At 36.6% G+C, this 22,882-nt stretch overlaps 1 protein-coding gene across 2 annotated transcripts in view; it reads right to left on the bottom strand.

Moving 5' to 3' along the window:
- Positions 1 to 14,665: 14,665 nt before the first annotated feature.
- nova2 (NOVA alternative splicing regulator 2) overlaps positions 14,666 to 22,882 on the bottom strand; it is an 80,506-nt gene continuing 72,289 nt past the window's right edge. The window contains exon 5 of one of the 2 annotated variants that reach the window (NM_001309524.1): positions 14,666 to 22,480. In NM_001309524.1, the coding sequence (NP_001296453.1) occupies positions 21,458 to 22,480 (1,023 nt within the window). In that variant the 3' untranslated portion in view covers positions 14,666 to 21,457. The remainder of the gene's footprint in view (positions 22,481 to 22,882) is intronic. The other variant, XM_001923455.9, reaches the window with a different exon arrangement.

The following is a 22,882-nucleotide window of genomic DNA, read 5'->3' as shown; positions in this document are numbered from 1 at the left end:
AAAGCAACAAAAAAGCATGGAAAATTTGCACTGAAATGATAAAGCCAGTGGAGATCAACCAAAACTCATCAAATTCCTATATATATATATATATATATATATATATATATATATATATATATATATATATATATATATATATATATATATATATATATACATATATATATATATATATATATATATATATATATATATACATATATATATACATATATATACATATATATATACATATATATACATATATATATATATACATATATATATATATACATATATATATATATATATATATATACATATATATATATATATATATATATACATATATATATATATATATATATATATATATATATATATATATATATGATATATATAATTTAAATAAAACTTATCTGTTCATCAAGGCGGCATTTATTAAATGTTAAATTCTACTTGTTTCTACTTATTTTATGTATTTTCAAATGAAAGTATTACTCCAGTCATTATTGCTTTTATTACTATTACCATTAATAATAATAATGATAATAATAATAATAATAACAATAATAATTAATATTAGAGTGATTTCTGAAGGATCATGTGACTGAAAACTAGAAGAATGAAGCTTAAAATTAATCTTTAAAATCACTGGAATAAATTATTAAATTAAATGATAAACTACTTTTAAACAGTTATTTTATAGTGAATTAACATTTTACAATTTGTACTGTATTTTGGGTTTGCAGCCTTGAGGTGCAGGATAAGCTTATTTTAAAACATTTAAAAATCCTACTGACCCCAAACTTTTGACCGGTAATGTATCTGTATATATAAAAACACACAGTTAAAGGCAAAATTATTTTAATAATTTGTTTAAATGTGCCCTATAAAGAAAATCTGGGTATACCTACAGTAGGTATAGTTAAACACCATTGGTGAAAAGCAGGCTAATCAGAACCCAGTACAGACAGGGTACACCCTCAAGATTTGCATGTACTTCAGGTCTTTTTCTACGTCATTAGGACCTGACGAGCTCAGGCCCGGATTGGCTAATCGGGAGGACCGGGAGAATTCCCGGTGGGCCGGTCCGTTTTTTGGCCGCGAGGGCCGGTGTCCCTAGCTGCAGAATCTGTTGCTCTCAGCAGTCACACTTTTTAAATTTATTTATTTACTTGACCACAGCCTTTTTATTCATTATTTTACAGCAATTCTTCTCTTTTCATCTAGTTTAATGATTATAAAACTCAGTTTTGTCTCCATACTAAACACAGTAATTGTGGTCCAGCGGTTAGTGCATACGATTAAGACGCCGCGGACCCGGGTTCGATCCTCGTTAAAGTAACTTATTGTTTTAATTTTTATTGTTAAGACATATAATACTGTTAGGGTTGTTGAACATTTGAAGTTCTAAAGCAGCTGTTTTCTCATAAAAAGACGTGATAGTGTCATTAGAAACTGATTTGGAAATGACCTTATTTTAATATAGTCAGTCGTGAACTGAGGTGGGCCGGTCTGAGGCTTGAAACTCCAGGGCTGAAAAGGAGTCCCACTCCGGCCCTGGACGAGCTAATGTATTATATAATAATAATAATACATCACTCTTCAATTTGCCGTCTTAAATAATAAATGATTCATTTGCCTATAGCTGTGAGCACAATCCATGTTATTGATGGAGGAAAAATATCTAATTTCTTTTGTTAGAAAGATTTTTTTTGTTTGTCTGCAGTCACATGATTTACCTTTAGAGTCGTGCGTTTGTTTTTTCTGTCCAGAAACCTGCATCGTTTCCTAATGTGATGTTTAAGAAAGTTTGGATTAAACATGAATAATAAAGTTAATAGTTTTTACATTTTTAGTTGGCTAAATCTAGTTTTGATTTGGAAAATGCTTTAGATATGGAAGTGTGGGTGTTTTTTTTTTAGTTGATTACAAAAGGAACTTGTGGCTTAATGTCATTTTGTTCAATTAAATTTGACAATGAATTAACTGAATGCAGGAGCATTTATTTTAATTGTATTTTTAAATAAAAGTCTACAATTAGGCTATAGACCTATATTTGTTCCATGTGGTTTCTTTTTGGCATTATACATTTATCTCTACATTGGTTGTTTCCTTTTTTTATTTGTATTATAAAAATGTATTACTTCTATACTTTATTTTAATTGTATTTATAGGGCTAAAATAAATAATTTTAGGTAACAATCCATTTATGAAATAATGTGCTTCATAAAAATATATAGGCTACATGCTTAACCATATGAATTTGTCAAAAATGTAAAGTGTGTTTATTGCTTTGCATTTTAAATACAACTAAATATTTACATTTACTTGAAAACTTCATCATATTTATTTTTTCCCACTAATGTTGATTGTCAACTGATTAATTAAATTTTATAATTGACATTGCCATGATCCCTAGACATTGTTGATATATGATAAAATCGTTGTATTGCCCAGCCCTAGACTTCTGAGTATTGAGCTTAGTGCACATCTAAGAATCGTTTCTTAGCACTCAGCTCTTACTGTGATTTTTTTTTTTTTTTTTTTCAAAAGTGAAGTAATAGCAATACAATTTATTAAGCATCAACTGTTTATCCAGAGGTTGATATTAATTTCTTCAAAATCCAACACAAAACAGCTATGTCGGCCTCTTTTCGATTTACAGTAAATTATAATTTTATCCACAATAGGTTATTCTGGTGATTTATATTGCTCAGTGATTGCTCATTCACTCATTATACATAAAAGAAACCTCTCCACCACTTAAGTTAAAATGATTTAACAAGGCACCATTTGTTAAAATATATTTTAATCTACTTTGTTTGTTAAAATGTGTTGCTCTCATTTATTTTAGAGAACATCATGCTGTGTATGTGTTTTTATGTATGTGTTTGAATGTTTTTTTTCTATGTGATATTCAATGTAGATATCAGAGAACAATTTATCTTAGTGAATAATGCAGCATATTGTACCTTTAACAGAAATAAGTATTTTCAACATTTTTTTAAACGATTGTTTTGATAACTAATTTGTAATAAATTATTTTGTCTTTGCAATGAAGACAATGCATACCAGTTATTTTGCAAGATTTTAATAAGTTTTAATAAATGAATAGGCTTAACTTGTTTAACCAGGCAAGTTAGGTTAGTTTGGCCAATCATTGGACTACAGAGGTTTGCTTCGTAGACAATTGAACTAAAATGTGCATTAAAAACGGGCATCTATTTTACCTCTTTTACAAGAAGTAAGATAAGACTTTGGTGTCTCCAGTATGTGTGAAATTGTTTCTTTCTCTGTTAACCACTTGGGAATTATTTAAAAAAAAAAAAAAAAACCTTCAGCAGTGTATATTTTTATCATAAACATAAGGTATGTATATATTCTTATAACACGAGAGGCTGGTAAGTTGTCTTATTATTTGTAAAAATTACTGAAAGATAAAAAAAAATGAGTACTGCATTGTGATCTTTTGATGTGAGCAGCTCATGATCCATCCATCCATCCAACTCCATCTCTGAGTGCTTTAAATTTGGTTGCTTCTAAAATGTGCTTTGGAAAATACAGTATATGCCAAACATCTTCACATTTGAGTGGTCTACAGTGTGGTAACGTTGAAAAGAAAAGTTTCATCAGAGAAATTTCCTTGCAGTTTTCCAAATGTTAAATCACAGAGGATTTATTTAGGTGGAAGTAGAAGAAAAACAATCATGAATGTTAGTAAACTATTTATTATAATATAATATTAGTCTAATATTGTTTTTTTATATATATATAAAATAAGTGAATATCTAAATAATACTTTAACACAGTTACAGTGATGTTTAGATTTCTTGAATTTGATTATTTAAAAAGAAAAATATTAATAATAATATTGCTTGCATATGCAGTTGTTTACCCAATTTATTATGTCTGCATTATGGATGAAATAATGCATAAAAAATTTTGTACATCTTTTAGTTATTTACTATTGCAGGTGTGTCAGATGTTAGGTTTAGTTTTTACTGTTCTTCAAAGAGTCTTCTTGCTGCTGTGTTGCATGGTTTGCAAGCAATTTTTGTTTTTCCTTTTATCGTTATTGATCTTGCAGTGCTATTCTCTCAGTGTAGTTTATTATGGTCAGTAAATTTATTGTAAATATGGCATTTTTTTTCTTTCTGCCGAAACAAAAACCCAACTAGCCATATTTTGTCTAAGGCCAGGGTTCATGGTGGTGACTGCATGACCCATTAGGCCAGGCCGAAACTGTCTCTGCCAGACATGCTGCGCTTCCATCTGTCCAAGGGTCACTTACTCCCCACCGGTGCCAAACGAACGCTTTCCTCTGCGCATGCAGCTCTGACATCTTCCCTGTTTCTGCCTGTTTTTCATGGCTTGTCGAGATAAAAGGGGGAGTGCAGATGGAAACTGGGTCACTAGAGCTTTTTATAACCTCACAGAATTGTTGTTAGATTTAACCTTCAGGTGCTAGCCGCTGTTGCTAAAACGGTAGAAAAACGGGGAAGATGTTTGGTAAAGTAGGCTAATTGGGAGCCGAGTTGAATTTGCGATTCAAATTAAATTTAAAGGATTTCCCTCTCTATGTACTGAAATGATAATGTATCTACAGTAGTCAATTCTTAGCCATTATATTTACTTTTACTCACACTTGTGAGTTTGGATGTATATTTAATTCTAAGCTGAACTTTCCAACGTTTCTACCCACTTATTTTTATGTGCATTTTAAATATGATTGTAGATTGATTGTAAATTGTAGAAACTGTGCAATAAAAAAAAAGTTTAATAACAAAGTAGAAATGAATAAATTTTAATTTATTAACCATTGCAGCCTCCTCCATCTTCTGTAATTTCTTATAAGTGTACTTCGATTTAAACATATAAGGCAGGAGAGAAATTCTCTTACAATTTTCTTTAAAATTAGATGTTTTAAAGAAATATATAGTTCTAATAATATGTATAGAGCTGTCGGAACCAGTGATGATACTTTTTAAAAATTTAAGAAGGCTGAAGTCAGCTAAAGCTGGTTATCAGGTAAAATAGGCAAAATTATATTGTACAACCCCAAATCTGAAAAAGTTGGGTCATTATGGAAAATACAAACAAAAAAAGTGACTTCTAAATCATTCTGGACTTGTATTTTATGGCAGACAATACAAAAGTACATTATTTAATGTGTTCCTTATGATTTTATTTTTTTTAAACACGTGTTCCAATTGTTCTTGCAACACATTTCAAAAAAAGTTGACAAGCATTAACCAAATGGTACTGTTGCTATTCTTTTTAAAAAACATTTAAACAATATTTAGGGACTGAAGACACCAAGTGATAAAGTGTTTCAGGTGTAATTTTGTCCCATTCATCCTGCAAACAAGTCTTAAGGTGTGCAACAATATGGGGTCTTTGTTGTCGCATTTTGCACTTCAAAATGCGCCAAGAATTCTCTATTGGAGACAGGTCAGGAATGCAGGCAGGTCAGTCAAATACCTGTATCCTCTGCCTCCACAACCAGGACTTTGTAATGCGTGCAGAATGTGGTTTTGCATTGTCTTGTTAAAATATGTAGGGGCGTCCCTGGAAAAGAAGGCCGCATATTGTGCTCCAAAATCTCTGTACTTTTCAGCATTAATGATGGGCATTGACACAAGCCAATACCATGGCAGACCTTTAATTTTTCTATTTAGAGATACTGTTACCAAAACATGGCCCATTTTAGCTGACTTCACCCTATCAACTTATTTTCTTTCACAAATACCCATCACTTCTGAAGGCATTTGTTAACTACAATCATATACGTTACTTTTATGATGGATGTTTGGACTTTTTGAACCTTAAAATAACTCGCCACCATTCATTGCCATTGCAAAGCTGAAAGGAGCCAGTAACTACGTCATCATGATAGGGATGGACAGACTCCAAAAGTAATTGTCTTAAATTTGATGTTGTATGAAATTTCAATAAATGAAGTGAGAAAGCATACCTCAAAGTTTGTGTGCAAAGCTGATACTGCAACTACTGTACCAATTTTCAGCACTTAAATGTGACTTTTTTTTGATCAGCAAGTACTAATATTAATCTTCACTGGATTTTCACAACAGTACTCAGCCATCATAAAAGCTACCCTGATTCAAAGGTGCTTAGCTGCCTGTCTTTCAACTCACCATAAAATCTTCCATCTATGGTCTTTGAAAGTGCTGTGGTGAGGTGGTCAGAAAGGTCACAAGACGTGTATTTCGTCCCCTTGTGGCTGAGTAAAAGAGATTAATGGTTCCCCTCGGCATTCGGCCTGTCTTCTGTGGGTGTCCACTTCTAGGGGATTGGAGTTAGAGAGACAGCCTGCAGAGCAGTGTGTCACTTTAGAGTCAGAAATATGATTTCGTTTGTTTCATTTTAAGTATGTGTTAAGTTGAAGAGCTTTATTTATTTAAATGAGCGTTTAGGAAAATAAAAAAGATATTGAAAGAGGTTTAGTGCTGGAGCTGAAGTCTTGAGTGTCCACAGTAAGAGTTTATCATTGGATGTTATATTGTGCTCAGGCAAAGCTTTAACCAGTTTCTATGGCGATTAAAAAATAGCTTGCTGTGTTTCTTATGCAGTCTGTTATGGAGTCGCATTTATGGCTTTATTGTTCATTTCATTCATTCATTTTCCTTCGGCTTAGTCCCTTATTTATCAGAGGTCTCCACAGCAGAATGAACCACCAACTATACCGACATATGTTTCACACAGCAGATGCCCTTCCAGCCGAAACCAGTACTGGAAAACATCCACACACTCTCATTCACACACACACACACACACACACACTCATACACTACAGCAAATTTAGTTAATCCAATTTACCTTTAGTGCATGTCTCTGGACTGTGAGGGAAACCCATGCGAACACGGGGAGAACATGAAAACTCCACATAGAAATGCCCACTTGCTCAGCCGGGACTTGAACCAGCGACCTTCTTGCTGTAAAACGACAGTGGTAACCACTGAGCCACCATGCTTATTGTTAATTTACACTGGTTAAAAAAATTCAGCTATTTTAAGCTAAAAATGTTGTGGCACTAATTCACGTTGAATCAATTGGGCGGTTTGTTCCAGTTTGTTAAATTATATAAAACTGGCTAAACAGCTTGAGTTGAATCTGGATTGAATTACATTTAAAGTTAAAATTGGTACAATTATTCGTACAATTTATTTTTTAATTCCCAATTTCTGCTGGTTGACGCATTTGCCGAATTTTCTTTGCCTATCTTCAGCCAATTGTAATCGTTTGTTTTGGTTAAATTTGGAATTTCCCCAACCCTTGCAGAGCTCAGGGGATCAAAGTGAGCACTTCTACTTGGCCCCACCTTTATCCGTTGTTCTGTCGATTTGTCCTACATTGTCAGATTGTCCTATACCTCCCATTCAAAAAGTAGGTAGCACATTTTGATTACACAATATGCTAGTCAGAATTTGCTACCGGTGTAATTTTTAATGTGGAGTAGGGTGATATGAAGCTGTAATATCTAACCCCAAACCCCAACCTCAAAACTATTAAAATACAGTGTCTGTATCATAATCTGATGAGTAGGATAAAATGTCTGGACACTGGTACAATTATTTTGTGGGTTTATGCCATGACTTATTGGTTATATTCATTTTGAAAGTGTTTAATTTATTTGTGGCCTACAGTGCTTTTCCTTGAAGATCAGGAAATGTAGCCTACAAAAATATAATAAAATACAAATATTTAATATAATAAAACAAATGTATATATATTTTTTAGCCTACAAAGTATTGCACTTTCTTTTTGCAATCTTGTACGTTCAATAAGCATTAAATGTGGAGTAAAATTTATCCAAATAGGTGAAAGCAAGTGAAATTTGTGCCTATAATGCAAACGGAATTGCAAAAATTAGATTTGGTCACATTCTCTCATCTTCCAATCCACTGGTGGGACAAACAGAATGAAGGTTACCTTATGCCTGCAGTCAATGTGTTTGTTTATTTATTTATTTATTGATTGATTGACTACCATTTAAAAGTAACTGGTTAAAAAGGACATGAAAAAGTGTGTATTTTTTTATTTGTTCTTTGTTCATCTTTATTTCTATAGCACTTTTACAATGTAGATTTTTCAAAGCAGCTTAACATAGATGAAGTTCTAGTAAACTGAAACTGTTTCAAGACAATTTTTTTACTTTTTAACTTTATAAATACAAATCAATTGTGATTTCCATATTTATCATTGATTTAACATTTAAAAAACTTCACAAATTATTTTTTATCAGATTTATAATATTTAATAGCTGATAAAATATTATAATCTTATTTATTAAATTTATCTTGGAATAATATTTTCTTTTTGTCTTGTTTGCTGGTTGTCTCAGGATATTACGCTGCACTGGAAAAAAAAGTGACTTCAACTCATTAAGCCTAGTTGTTTTGTTTAGTATGCACTTTAATATTTCATCTTGCAGTTTTTATGTAGGATGCTCCAGCAAGCCCTCTATCATAAAGACCCTCCTCCACAGGCATGTAGATTTATCATTGCGTGCCATGTGTCTCGCACCGTCAACCTACACAAAAAGCGTAGAGAGATTTATACACAGAACTAAGACGCTTCTTATTTTATCTTGCGTCTCGGGAGCATACATTGTTGTCTCAGTTGTGCTTCAGTCATATCTATGGCAAGCAGTGACCCAATTAAACCCCTCAGAGGTGCGAAGTTGCAGTTGCGCAGACAGGCTTTACCTCATGCATTTTTATCCCTCATTAGCCCAGCAGGGTTCATCAGTGCTAACGTACATCACCTCTTTTTGATATAGACCTTCATGTACAGCAGCCAAGCTAATTACAGATAGAAGCAAGAATTCATGGCTAATTACAACAAAAAAAGGAAAAATACACAGTGCAAAGATAGGAAAAGCGTGACCTATATGCAGGTTGCTTCACTGGAAGTTTGCAGTACTGTCATAAGAATAGCTTGGGCCTTAGCGACATACTGTAAAAAACATATTTATTAAAGCATATGCTCATGAACAAAAAGAAAAACAACAACTGCAGAAATGCAGAACATATCATATGTACCATAAAATTGATAAAAACAAATCACTGTACACGCTACAGTGCTTTAAAATCACAGCTTTGCATTGCAACTTTCTTAATTTATTTCTTTATCTTATGTACATATACTCATAAAACACCGATGTTAAAAGTTATTCTTTATATTACGAACAAACTCTAGTATAATTTATCAGCTTCATTTGTTAGAAATATTACAACAGCAAGAAAACAAAAAACATACAAAACTATTACAATCATTTTCAGTGTTTTCGTGGTGACCGATGAAACCAGTTTTAATCGAGTGTAATGGATATTTTGGTCTGTCAGAAACAAAAAGCAGGCATAAATGTTATACTCTTTAAATACGGGAAAAAGTGAAGCAAAGTTGAATTAGGATGCAGTTTCAAATCCGGCCTGAATATGTTGAAAAGCCTGCAGTTTTTTTTTCACAGTAGGAAGAGAAATCAAAATTTTTAACACAACGCAGCACAGTCTGCTTTTTAAAAATTGCACTTCTTAAAACACAAGCAATCAACTGAGAAAAGTGTCGTAAATGTACATTTGTTGGTGTGATTAATCAATTGTTTTTGTCACTTTTCTAGTATTTTGTCAAAATACAGTCCCAACATTCAAACAAATATATCAAAGCCATAAAAAAGGTAGCTTATAAAGTTTTGAACATTATTGCTGATAATCTTACGGACCACAGTCGGTTTATCACCGAACTGATTTGGTTTTTGTTATAGAAACAGTATTTAAGGTCAAATTTGTACACTAAAGGCTTGCATTAGACAAAAAGGATACAGATCGTATATTCACATGTGTTGATACACTCACATGTATACAGTAATTGGGGGGAAATGAGGACAAAGTGTTTTTTTCTAGTGTGCGTCAGATTGCTGACTGTTGGTTTTTACTCTTCCTGTGGGCCAGATTTCAGCTCTGCTTTGACGTGACAGCTATTCTCTGTATCAGCACAAGTCTTCATGTATCCGAGACGCACTAGCTTTAAATCGATTCGACTGCGCCGCACTGACTGATTCTGTATTCTAGCTGTTTTTACCAAGTCAGCCCAATAACAGTAGAAATTTCAAGCTGAATTCATGCTGTTCACTTCAGCACCACCGTACAGACAAAGTCCTGTCGTGGAAATAAGAGAGAGAGAGAGAGCCCTGTTCATTTAAAACTGCGGCTCATGCATTCCTGAGGCCTGTTTGCAGCCAGAAAGCTGTTGCTTAAACTGCAAATCACATCGATACACTCTTGCACATTTGTAGCTAGACATGTTATTCAGGTTTTTTTTTTTTTAACCACACAGTTACACTTTATTATGATGGGTACTTCGGAAGTGGTTTTGAAGTCAAACAGATTAAAAAAAAAAAAAAAACATTGTACAGTGGCCCAAAAAGTTTATAACAGCACAGGTTTTTAGATACAGTACATAGATATGTAGAAACATATGAATGGATAGATAGATAGATAGATAGATAGATAGATAGATAGATAGATAGATAGATAGATAGATAGATAGATAGATAGATAGATAGATAGATAGATAGATAGATGGAAAAAAAACGCTAAATGTTCAAATACTTTTCAGAGCCACTGTAACTGTTCTAAACTAAAAATAAGTCATTGATATTGTTGAATAAATGCATGCACATACAGAATCAGTCATAAATGCGAAGACAGTCTGTCTTAACAAAAACAGTTGAGAGAGGCCGAAGCAATCTCAGGACCGAGTACTGCGCGTTCCCCCTTGAAAAGTGCTGGACTAAGGACTGGAGATCTTTGCACATGTTCCACAGGTCTGCTTTCCAACTCTAGGGATTTATGAGGGCTGAGAGCATATTCTTGTCTGCTTCTTGCTCTCTCTCTTTCTCTCTCTTTCTCTCACTCCTTTTGCGCACCCTTTGAGAAGAGGAGAGGAAGGGGGGCAGAAATGGTTAGGCGTGCTTTCTGGAACAGCTGGGCTGAAACGAGGAAAAGCCTGTTGGGTTTGAGGTGTGGGGAAGGAACCGAGCTGGAGCGGGGAAAATCAATCATGGCCTAAGGGCTGGTAAAGGTGCACAATTAGCGAGATTGGATGCATTTGAAATGATGGAGCTTCGGCTACACCAGCTCACCATTCCCAGTGGAGATGGAGAGAGGGAGTGATGATTCCACTTGAAAGACCTAATTATTCATCATGACAGTTTCCATGCTTAAAAAGGTGCTTGGAGCTTTGGGCCAAGATATGGATGCAGATATAGATATCACAGGATCGTGGCTGCATTGTTAAAGCGCTACTTAATGCATTGACTGTTGATTTGATTTAATCTAGAAGCTGCACTTTTAAATACCTCAACATCTGATTAGAATTACACACTGTTTACTAAAACAATAACAATCAAGTCGAGCTGAATTGGTCTGAACTCTGGAGATACTTCTTTAGTTTATGGTTTGTTTGGTGAGACAGGTTTTAGATCATGCGGTGAATGTTAATTTCCCTGGAGTCTCCACCACAGATCAATGTGCTGAAAGCCAGCATGAAAGCCGGTCAAGCCCACTGACCGATGTCTATATTGGGATTTTTCTGTGGTGCTTTTTAGCTGGTGTTGGCTTTGGAGGCATGTTGGGAAGGTGAAGGTGATTTTTGCAAGTTGGATGAATTAGTGCACAGAAAAAGTGGGTGGATGAAAATGGCCAAGAGACTTTATCATGTTTTTAAGATCATCTTGAATTGACTTCATCCTGAAAACACATGCATTAAGAGCGAAATGACTGCTGGGTTTGCTTTTACCAAGCATGTAATGGGAAATTACATTGGGTTACATCACGCAAGCTGCATTTGCATATCAGTCATACTCCAGACTATCATATGAATATTAGTTTTCAGGCTTATCTTTTTAGACTGATTTGAAATATATTAATGCTATTTCCATTAGCTTTATATAAAAGATAAAACTTTTGTATATATGAAAATTTATATATCTCATATTCGGGCTGTGCAATTAATCTAAAATTCAGTTTCGATTTCGGCTTCAAACAATTATGAAAACACATTAATCGATATAAAACGATTTTTGCATCATATACCGCCCCCTTTCCACTTGTACATATTTGTTGCTCTGCAAAGCTCAGTTTCATGTAAAAATTACTAAAAGCATGTACTGTGATGTAACTTTTGCAGCACGGGATGTGCATCATTCATAAATGTACATTCAAATCTTTTTTAAGCACGAAAATAGTTGCATGATGCTGCTGTATGTGTGCACTCAGCATCAGAGATGAGCAGAGCACACATATCTAAAGTCATCTTAATGCGAGCACTTTAATGGTCAAAAACATGCAAATTTGTGTCAAAACGCGGCCTTTAGTGTTTATTCATATTAACCCTCATTTATGTAATAAATAAACGAGTTGAGAATCAACAGACTGTAAAAAGTGAAACCATAAATCAGATCCGTACTGCTCTTAAAGTGACAGAGCGCAATATTTCTGCTGCTGAATGTTTTTATCATTATTAATCAAACAAAAGGACAAAATCTCTCACTGCATTTGACTGATCAGTGGACATTTGTAGCTATAATTAATGTTTTTCTTACAGTGAAGATGCTTAAAGCAGTTTTTCATATTTTTATTCTTTTGTATTTATTTCCCTTTTCTTATTTACAGTACAGGGAGGAAACTAACTGCATATATACAGTTGAAGCCAGAATTATTAGCTCTCCTAAATTATTAAGGACCCTTTTCCCTCAATTTCTATTCAACGGAAAGATTTTTTTTCAACCCATTTTTAAACATGATAGTTTTAATAACTCGTTTGTAATAACTGATTTCTTTTATCTTTGCCATGATGACAGTAAATAATATTTTACTGCATATTTTTCAAGACACTAGTATTCAGCTTAAAGTGCAATTCAAAGGCTTAATTAGGGTAATTAGGCAAGTCATTGTATAACAGTAGTTTCTTCTGCAGCCAATCAAAAAATACATTGCTAAAAAGGTCTAATAATATTAACCTTAAAATAGGTTTCAAAATATTATAACATGCTTTTATTCTAGCCAAAATAAAGTTAAACAAGGCTTTCTCCAGAAAAAAAAATATAGGAAATACTGCGAAAAATTCCTTACTCTGTTAAATATTTGTGGAAATATTTATTTAAAAAATTCACAGGAGGGCTAATAATTTTGACCTCAACTGTAATCGTTTTGAATAACCTTGATCACAGTTATGACCAAACTAATTGTGATTATGATCGAACAGCCCTATCTCATATATTAAGCTGTAAATGTCATTAAAAACTGTAAATAGAAAAGCAAAATCAAATTTTCACCCTGGTGTAACTTACCTCATCACCTCGAGCTTTACAGTTGGTGTTGTAAGCAGCCCTTCAAACTCTACCCATGTGTCCCTGATATTTCGAGCACATACTTTATTTTTTACTGTCACCATATACAAATATGAACAAATTCTATACAGTAACGCAATCACATGTTTGTTGTTGTTGTTGTTGGTGCTGTTTTTTTCTTCTTCCTTTCGGACTCAGTCCGGTACCATTTTCTAAGATATGTGAGATGAACACTTACATCAATGTAGTTTATTATTAGCAACTAAATGTAGCTCTGACTTTACACTGTACCATTATGACATTTAAAAAAACGTAAGTCATTGCAAAAAAGAGGAACATGCAATGTTTCCAAAATGCCACATAAAACTCCATGTCACATAAAAATGATCATTTAAAATGTAGTCACTTCATAATGACGTAATTATTAAAGAATTGTCTTTGTACTCTTACACATTCTTTCAACAGCGTTGGTCTCGTTAAGGTTTGTAAACATTAACAGCATTTTGCTTGCTCCTTTAATTGGGTGCATATCATTCTGTTGTTTTTTTTTTCTCTTGAAGAAGACTTGATAAGCAATCACACATGGTAAATTGTCTTTGGGCTCCTTAAAAAGCTTGAGGGAGAGCTGGGTTGCGGTTCTGTGAGATCACAGAGTAAGGTAGATTACGTAAACACCCTGAGAGTCACTTGTCTGTATTTTTTTTTTTCTTATTTTTTATTTCTTATTTTTTTCTCTTTTTTTATTATTATTATTAGTTTAATAGTTTAGGACTGGCTCCGGCAGCCGGTAAGGGATGGTGGCGGATCATGAGCGGAGGGTGAGTTGACTGGCAACCTCCTCCTCTGCAGGCATGAGAACAGAGTTAATGTGGGTCTGGTCGAGTAGTATGTTATCGATGGAGAACATCACATGGCGTGGGAGGTGCGTGGCGAGGGAATGGCTCGTAAGGGGGAGGGAGGAGGGAAAAGGTGGTGAAAAGTGGTTGGCAAACGGAGGAGGAGGAGTTATGGACGATCAAAATCAACTAGGCTTACATGATGGGATTGAGCTATAACATCAGCAGGTTCCATTGGTAAATGGAAACCCAACAGGTTTTAGCTTTAGGTGGACAGAAGACATAACACCCGCCTGGCCAAGCCTCTCGCAAGCAGTCACATTCATTCATTCATTCACTCGCTCACGCATCACTCACACATGGCCCCTCCCCCAAGACCGAGCACATGGTTTCAGGCACGAACTTGCAATGTGTTATTTGATGAAACTGAGTGTAGTGGGAGGTGAAGAATAAGACAACAGAAGACAGGTGATGGTAAAATGAACATTTATAATGACTGCTGTTGCTGTCGGAAATAATAACCCTTAAATATAAAAGAAAGGAGGAAAATAAAAGGAACGACTTAATAGATATTAGCACTAAATTGCTGACTTCACTGGTAATCCACAAGTCAAAAAACACAACTCACTATTTTTTGTACAAACACAATGCTACAGTTACATTAAATATTTAATATTTTTTTTTTAAAGTCAGTTAATGGATGATGTTAAAAGAAACCACTAAAATACTAAAAACAAAACAGTAATTCATCTTTCCAGTCATTCCCTTTTGTCTAGTTTCTTGATGCCATTTATTAATAACGTATAGTAGTTTGAAAATAAATAAGCTCATGAAGGGTTATCAGAAAACAAAGCTGGCAGCATAGAAACATTAGATGTGGAGCTCAAGCATGGTTGAGACGCATGAAAATGATCCTTTCGGCATCACAAAGAAACTTTAGCTTTTTTTTCTTTTCTTTTTTTTTTTTGTCTCGTGAACAGATGCTGTAATGGTAAAGACACCTAATCGACACGTATCACAATTCACACTCGACACGTTTGATATGTACAATGAGATTAGCAATTACCATCAGTTCAAGTATGAAACCTACACTATCTTAATCTAACTTAGCGGTTAGTAGTGATTATGCAATGTTTGGAGGGGCCAGATCCAAATTTTGATGGTCTCAGTACTGCATACGTGACTCTATAACGCAGTACGTCTTTTATGGAGCTGCTTAAATTGACCTCGACTTCCTAATGGCGGCTCCACAAAAGCGATTTTATGCTGCCAGCCCCTTTAACGTTGAACACGTCTCTGGTTACAGTTCAACCAAATCTGACAGATATTTACAATGAAAGAAAATAATGAAATTGTGGAGGAAACAGTTTGGATCTTATTGATATTTTTGCGTGTCTTTTTTTTTTTGTTTGTTTATTATTTGTTCGTCCCCAATGATGACTTAAAAAAAGAGAAATAAATCCAATCATCTCAACTAGAATTGCACAGTCTCAAAAAGGTTTGGAGATGGAATGGAGATTTTAAGTCCAAACAGTTGATGAACATAGAAGGGGAGGAAGAAGGTCAATAAAGTTCATGAGGGGTGAGAAGTTCAAAGTTCAGAAGACAGAAGATGGCTGCGCGGCTGACGTTTACACACTCCTCAGCATGTTTTTTTATGTTAAAGGAACAAACCTGCCATTTAAAATGGATTTTTTTTCTTTGCTTGCATTTAATGTTTTCCATCGAGAAAATCAAATGGAGAGACTCTGGGGTGAGGAGAGTGACAGTGCCCCCAGCATTATGGCACACAATCAGTGATGTCCTGGAGGTTGAAGAGATGACAGAGAATTAGGAAAAGCAGTTTATGAGAGGTAGCCAGCCGTGTTTTTACCGTGTTAATCCAGGTCTTGCTTTTACTGCTCACTTTTTGGGTAATGTTGAGGCGTCATGACTGACATCATGTTATGGAGAAACATGCTGGCTTGTTCATGGGTGCGTCCAATGGATGTCCAACATACAAGAGAACTCAAAAAGTTTGGAATGGTACTGTTTTTGTTTGGCACTCAGGAGAAAGTCTGGGAGGGTGTGAGGGGGAGGTCGGCAGAAGAGTGGGGAGTGGTTGGAAAAAAGGGGAGCAGTGAAAGTGCAAAAGGGAGAAAAAGGGAGAGTAAACAGGATACATATGAATGACATTTTTGTTATACTTGGTCTAGGTTAGAGAGTGTCGTACAAATAAAAACAGGAAAATAAAAAAGAACAGAACAGTGATATGACAAATGTATTCTAACATTGCTGGTGCTTCAATGGGTTTGAGCTCAAGAGTGACCCCGGGTTGTCGGGGGCCGGGGGTGGACTTGGACTGGGGCAGGGGGAGCGTGTGGGGTTTTGGAAGAGCGACAAGCTCTAGCCGTGCGCCCACATAAAAGCAATGACCTTCTTGACATCAGCTAAATCATAAGTTTGCATTCATCTCAACTTGACTGCGCATGTGACAAACCCAGCGGCCTGGGTGCAAAATGACTAGACGCATGTTGCTCTATGCGTAAAAAAGAATCACGATAAGCACAGTGCAGTTTTCATTAGCCTTTTTAAAAGAGAAAGGACAAATAACAATATTCATGATTTCAGACATGCCCCTTTTGGCACTTATTATCATTAATAATAACAAAAAACACTGTCAAAAAAATAACATTTCCAATTCATTGGTCAGTTTGGAATTTCTGCCCAATCCATTCTTATGCAAACAGTAGTGCCGCATCATTTCATTATAAAGTTACGAGGACGTCCCTCTCTTTTATTCATGGAGATCTGAGGTAAAAGATTCAAGCAGTTTAGCGGTGTCATTGCATTTGCTTTCGTTGGAAAACAGGGCTGTTGGTAGCTAGGGTGGCTTGAAGCAGAAGAGAAATATAAAGTGCATATTCACACGAGAATGGGACAAGCTTAATGTGCAGTGATGGCAGAACAAGCTAGAGAACAGAAGCCTAATGATATTAGTACTGACACACAAGCCCTAAAATCATGATCAAAAGAGTGATATGCAAACTTATGTAGTGGTGAATACATTCACGGCCATGTTTTCATGGTAATGACGGCAAATTAACCCTCCATTCCCAACTTCTCTTCCAAATTATCACAAAACATTGATAAGTCTGTAGAAAATGAGTGCTAGAATCATGACGCTGAATATGACCATGACTATGAATGGTTTTGGTTTCTGTGGCCTAGGTTTCATGGACAACAAAACTCCAGCTTGGTCTTAGCAAAATTAAAAGTAAAAAGGTAAAAATGTGAAAAAGCTCATTTAATAGCTTGGACTGTTGTTGCCATGCAAAGTTTCGTCCTCAAAATGAATGCACATTGCCTAATTGTTTTTTTTTTTTGTCTTCACTTTTTTTTTTTTTTTTAAATCCACGCTTCACTTGGTATCATGCAATATCGACGTGCAAAAAAGATAACATCTATCTTCACAAAATACATCTTCAGAACTATAAAAGGCTGACTTAAGAATGCTGATAACTTATAAAACGTTAACCATGCTAAGCTAACTCGGCAGTCTTCTAGCCCCAGGGATGTGTGTTAATGGCACCCTGCTTTTATTTGGCCAATGAGATGAATCCCTCCCTTTATTTGAACAAAGAGTGGTTAGTTTGAGGGGCAGAAAACTCTCAACCTTATAGTGCTAATGTCTATTTTATTTTTTGCTTCTCTAGTCACTTTACCCCCACTATCTTAACTGGCTTATTTGGCACTTTTCACATTTTTTCTTTTTTTGTAAATTACAAAATTATGTCTGCTCTTAACTAACGGTGTTTAAATCACATTTAAATCTGTAAAGATCTATTTTGGCACAGGTTTATTCATTTAATCCATTGATATAGCAATTATTCAATTATCAATGTAGCATTTAGTTACACCTCTTACAACTACCACATCCTGCTAAATGACTGACCAGATATGTTTTTTTTTATCTTAAATTTTAGTACATCACTTATTCAATAGCAGCATCTTCACAACTTAAAAAATAGTATATGCAAATCTACTCAACATCTAGGTAAATCCAAAGCTCCTACACGGACAGAATAAAAAGACAAGACATGACGACATGCTACTACGTATATTGCTTTCAGTACTCATCACATTTGATCTATTTTCCCAGTTACTAATAGAAAAAAAATAGAGAACCCCCCCCTCCCATATGTACTTTTAGTACTGAATACAAAAACAAAACAACAAAAGCTGCTCCTTGACACTATGTTGGCACCGTTTAATAGTTTTCACATTGAATTGTCACAGTAACATCTTGCTTTTGTGTGTGTCTTGCTAAAATCGAAAGGTGATCTAACATAAATCTTATATGGGGATCTACCGAGACAGTTTCCCACTTGTTCAAGCTCTGAAGTGTCTGATGAAATACTGCATCATGGGTAAAACCAAACGCACAGATGCACTCTAAAATGCGGAGGCGCTCGATTGCCATCGCTGATCCTCAAATCTGAACTATCGTATCCCTTCATTTGAAAAGAAACGCTCATTGCACCTCAAAAATGTGAAACCAACTTTTAAGAGTCATCGCCGCTTGATAGACCTCTTTACCTAGGTCACAACCGTTATCAACTTTTAAAAGCATATATACACACATGCACATCATACAAACACATCAATGGCTTGTAGCAAGTCCCTTTTTGAAGGTGTGATGTGCTACTGCAAGCTTCTAGTTCTACTCTGGGCGCACCTCTCGTCATTGTTTCGTGAAAGGGCAAGCAGACATGCACTGTTACACCAGACATCGCCACCCATGGAGAGATGTGAGAGAAAAAGGGGGTCTCTGGGTTGATGTGTCAGAATGAGGTGCACAAAGGTAAAAAGGGGGTTAAGAAAAGGTGAGGGGTTGTGATGGTTTTTAGATGAGAATAAAGAAGCCTCCTTACCAATCGGTTCAGATTTACTCTCCCTGGTGCTCCGATAGAAAAGTAGGGGAAAGAATCGTTACTTTAGTCAAGGGGAGACAGAGCACATCTCTGTCTTTCTCTGTTGGTCTGATTCTTTGGGTAATTCTCTCTTTCCTTTGTGGTTTTGATTAAGTCCTGATGCATTTGATATTTTTAACTAACTCAAAGAATTAACGTTGTGTGAACATAGAATCGTTTTGGAGGACATGCTAAGTTTAAACGTACAGACTATACCATCCTCTGCCCCTTCACAATAAATATGCACAGTCAGCTGGCGGTTAGTTGGAAAGTTAAAGTTGGATACTGGCAAAACAAACTGCTCAGAGTCTGATCTCAACCTGACAGGACCATCCAGGCTTCCTTTCCACCCTACAGTAAGCGACACATTGACTCCATGGAGGTTGTATGAGACGTTGCACATGAGTACATTCCATCATGGTGATGCATCGATGCAATAACAATATAGAAACCCTGACTTTTTTGGCCTTTCATCACGGCCTCCACACTTCACAGTGCATTAAGACGAAATTCAGTGTACTCAGATTTAAAACAAAAAGCAAACAGGACCTTATTAGCAGCACATACGTCGCACTTGGGTAGTTCTGATCTGCACAGGAGGATTTTCACATGGCAGCCTAGTTAGAATAATGCAACCAGAAATCGATTGGTAACTCAAGTGTACAGTTTTTTAAAAAAAAATGTGGCAATTACGAAAATGGTCACCACATAAAAATGTTTTCTCTAGCAGACAACCTGCAATTTACAGGACAGACCATGTTAGTAATCAACCTGTGCTGGTCAGAATTTGTTCATAGTAGTTCAGTAGTATGTGTTCATGAAACGCCTCAGAGCTCTGAGGGACAGTTTCTGATTTGATAGGGAATATCTCGGCAAATTTTCCAGCAGATTTGCGCAGATATTCAACTGCAGTGGCTCAAAGTGCACAATGTCTCCCACTGCAGAAGGGCAGCATAGAGTAAAGCTGGGGGGAGATGTTTTGGGACGTTATAGAAAAGGATTGGCTTTCATACAAAGTCGCATTCTGATACACTCCCTTGGACTTGTGCAAAGACCTACATTCTCGTTCAGTAGATATGTGAATAAATTGTCTAGTCCCACTGTGATTTCAAGTTTGTGTATGCTTCGTTGCATTTTCAGCATTTAAATCTGGTAATAGTTTGCTGAGAGTGTGTGTGTTGTTGTTTTTTTATATCACTGTACAGTACATCTGCCCCTATTCTCTCTGTTGGTGCCGACGGTGCAGTTTTCACTGGACGTTAAATAAGACATATATTACATGGACACACGATTCGATCTACTTAAATAAAAAACTAAATCCAAAATATTGTCTTTACATTCATGTCAACCTGAATTCACAGATTAAGAAAAAACAAAACAAATACTTCAGTCCTTATGGGTGAAATCATATTAATAAATAAAGTTGATGGTGATATTTTGTAATAATAATAATAGTAGTAGTAATAATAATAATGATAATAGTATTTGTATAAACACCAGACCTCAAATCCCTTAGAGAAATGCCAACAATCTCTAGGAGCTCTGGTACGAAAGATTCAGGTGCCTTTTGCATCCTGGCCTATGTCCGCAACATGATCTACAAGCTTCCCTTATGCTAACAACATTTGTAGTGGCATGCACCTGGTCAAACTGGAACCCCAGGTAGATGTCTAGTGGCGCTGAGAGACCCTGCAGCAGCCTCACATCCCTTGCCCTAGCTGGCTGGGACCATTAGGGCTGGGACGAGGGGTGGCTGGGGTGGGGTATGGGGTTTCACAGGCTAGGGGGGATATATATGTATATATATATATATTCAGTCTCAGACCCTTCTAAAGAGAGGGCACGGGCGAAAGGGTGGGTGTTAGACTAAGGAATAAAATATAAAGAACAAGAATCTGTCAGCTAGGAGGGGATGGGGGTGGGGAAAGGGCCGATTCCTGGGTTTGCTCCACCCCAGTGTCCCCCATCCGACCACCTTGCCCACCTGCTGGGAACTGCAGCGCGGCAGCATGCCAGGTTGAAATGCCATTCACTGCTGTCCAGAAAAATGCACAAAAAGCCCAAAAGAAAAACCAAAAGCAAAAATCAACCAATAAAAAAATCCAAAAACTTAAGAAATAAACCCATATTTACATTTTACACATTTTTCTTTTCCAAATTTTCCACTTTGAGAGGATTTTTTTTCATATTTTTTTTAATACTGAGATTTTCCCACAAAGAATGTGGTTTATTTCGGTCGCCCTCAATCTTTCTCTGTATCTTCCCCATCCCCCACTCTTTCTCTCTCCTTTTTTTCATACTCCCTGTTTTTAGCCCACCTTCTGCGGATTGGTGGCCCTCACACCCTGCTCATATGTGATTCGCTGGCTGATAAGATATTGGGCTGCTTGTGTGGCGGCTGGCGATCCGGTGATCGTGACTTTACGGTTTCTGGTGCCAGGAACAAACTCTCCCTTTTTGGAGATCTGAATGCGGGCTCCCGTCAGTTCTTGGTACTCCACAAGCGTTTTGCCTCCTTTCCCCAAAATGGCGCCTACCAAGTTCTCCGGCACTGCAATCTCCACCACATCTTTGGCCCCTTCGGCCAGCTTCTCTGTGGCCAGTAGGGAGCTGGCCACCAGAGGGGAAGCGGCGCTCAGGTAACCGTTGGTGGCTCCAGTGGCGGCAGCGAGTGAGCCTAGCGTGAAACCTCCCAGACTGGTCGCTGGGTGGCCAGCACTAGTGGATGCGTCGTTGGCGTAGGAGGCTAGCAGGTTAGCGGCCGCAGCTGCAGCAGGATTAGCGCTTGCGGCTACAGCAGCAAGGACTCCTGAGGCAGCCGCAGGGTTGAGCCCAAGACCCAGGGAGTTGGTATTGTATCCGTAGCTGGCTAACGTGTTCAGTGCCGACGTGATAGCCAGCAGGTCATTCCCTGAGAAGCTGGACATGGTGGTGGGGAAAGCACCCACTCCAGCCAGACTGGCCTGCCCCAGGAGACTGGAGGCTGTGGCTGCTGCTGCTGCGGCCGCAGCTGGCATCACCTCTGCTGAGTTGGCGTACGGGGATCCGGTGGGGTTAGAGTTGGCCACTGGGCCAGAAATGTTGGAGTAGCTGATGTTCAGACAGCTGCTGCTTTGTGGATCCTCCTGAATCTTCTGCACAATGATCTCTACAGCTTTGCGGTTTTGCTCAGGCTCCCCGCTGATGGTAACAACACGTTCCTGCAGGTTGATGCCATCGGGTTTTTGTGAAAGCTGGACCCAGGCGCCGGACTGTTCCATGACAGCCTTCACCGTGGCTCCACCCTTGCCAATGATCAGTCCTGCCGTGCTGTTCGGCACTATCAGCTTTGCCTGAGGAGAACATAAGAGAAGCTGGTGTCAGTTAATGATTCCTTCTACTAAAACTAGCACGTTTGCTTGTCCACCATGCACCATTTCTTTTAAGATTTTAGGATTTGAAGTAGAAAGTGTGGTTTTAATCCACTGAGAGACAATTAGTCACAGTACAACTAAATTTCTGTAAACACTAACGGCTATTTTAATGGCCACTGCATTTGTATGTCAGATTGTCAAGCCTTTTTTTAGTGCTTCGTTATTGTTCTAAGTTAGCATCTGTTTCTATTTTGTTTTCTAGTATATTGTCAACTAGTTTAATCTAGTTTTATTTTTTTACTTAACAGCAATGGATTGTTCTTAGTATGTTCTAGACAATTTCTGTGAAAAATAAATTCTTCTTTAATAGAGGCGGGAAAA

This window comes from Danio rerio, chromosome 15 (genome assembly GCF_049306965.1).
Source record: "Danio rerio strain Tuebingen ecotype United States chromosome 15, GRCz12tu, whole genome shotgun sequence".
Classification (NCBI taxonomy): Eukaryota; Metazoa; Chordata; class Actinopteri; order Cypriniformes; family Danionidae; genus Danio; species Danio rerio.
The sequence above is the reverse complement of the archived record's forward strand: the minus strand, read 5'-3'. Positions and strand labels throughout refer to the sequence as shown.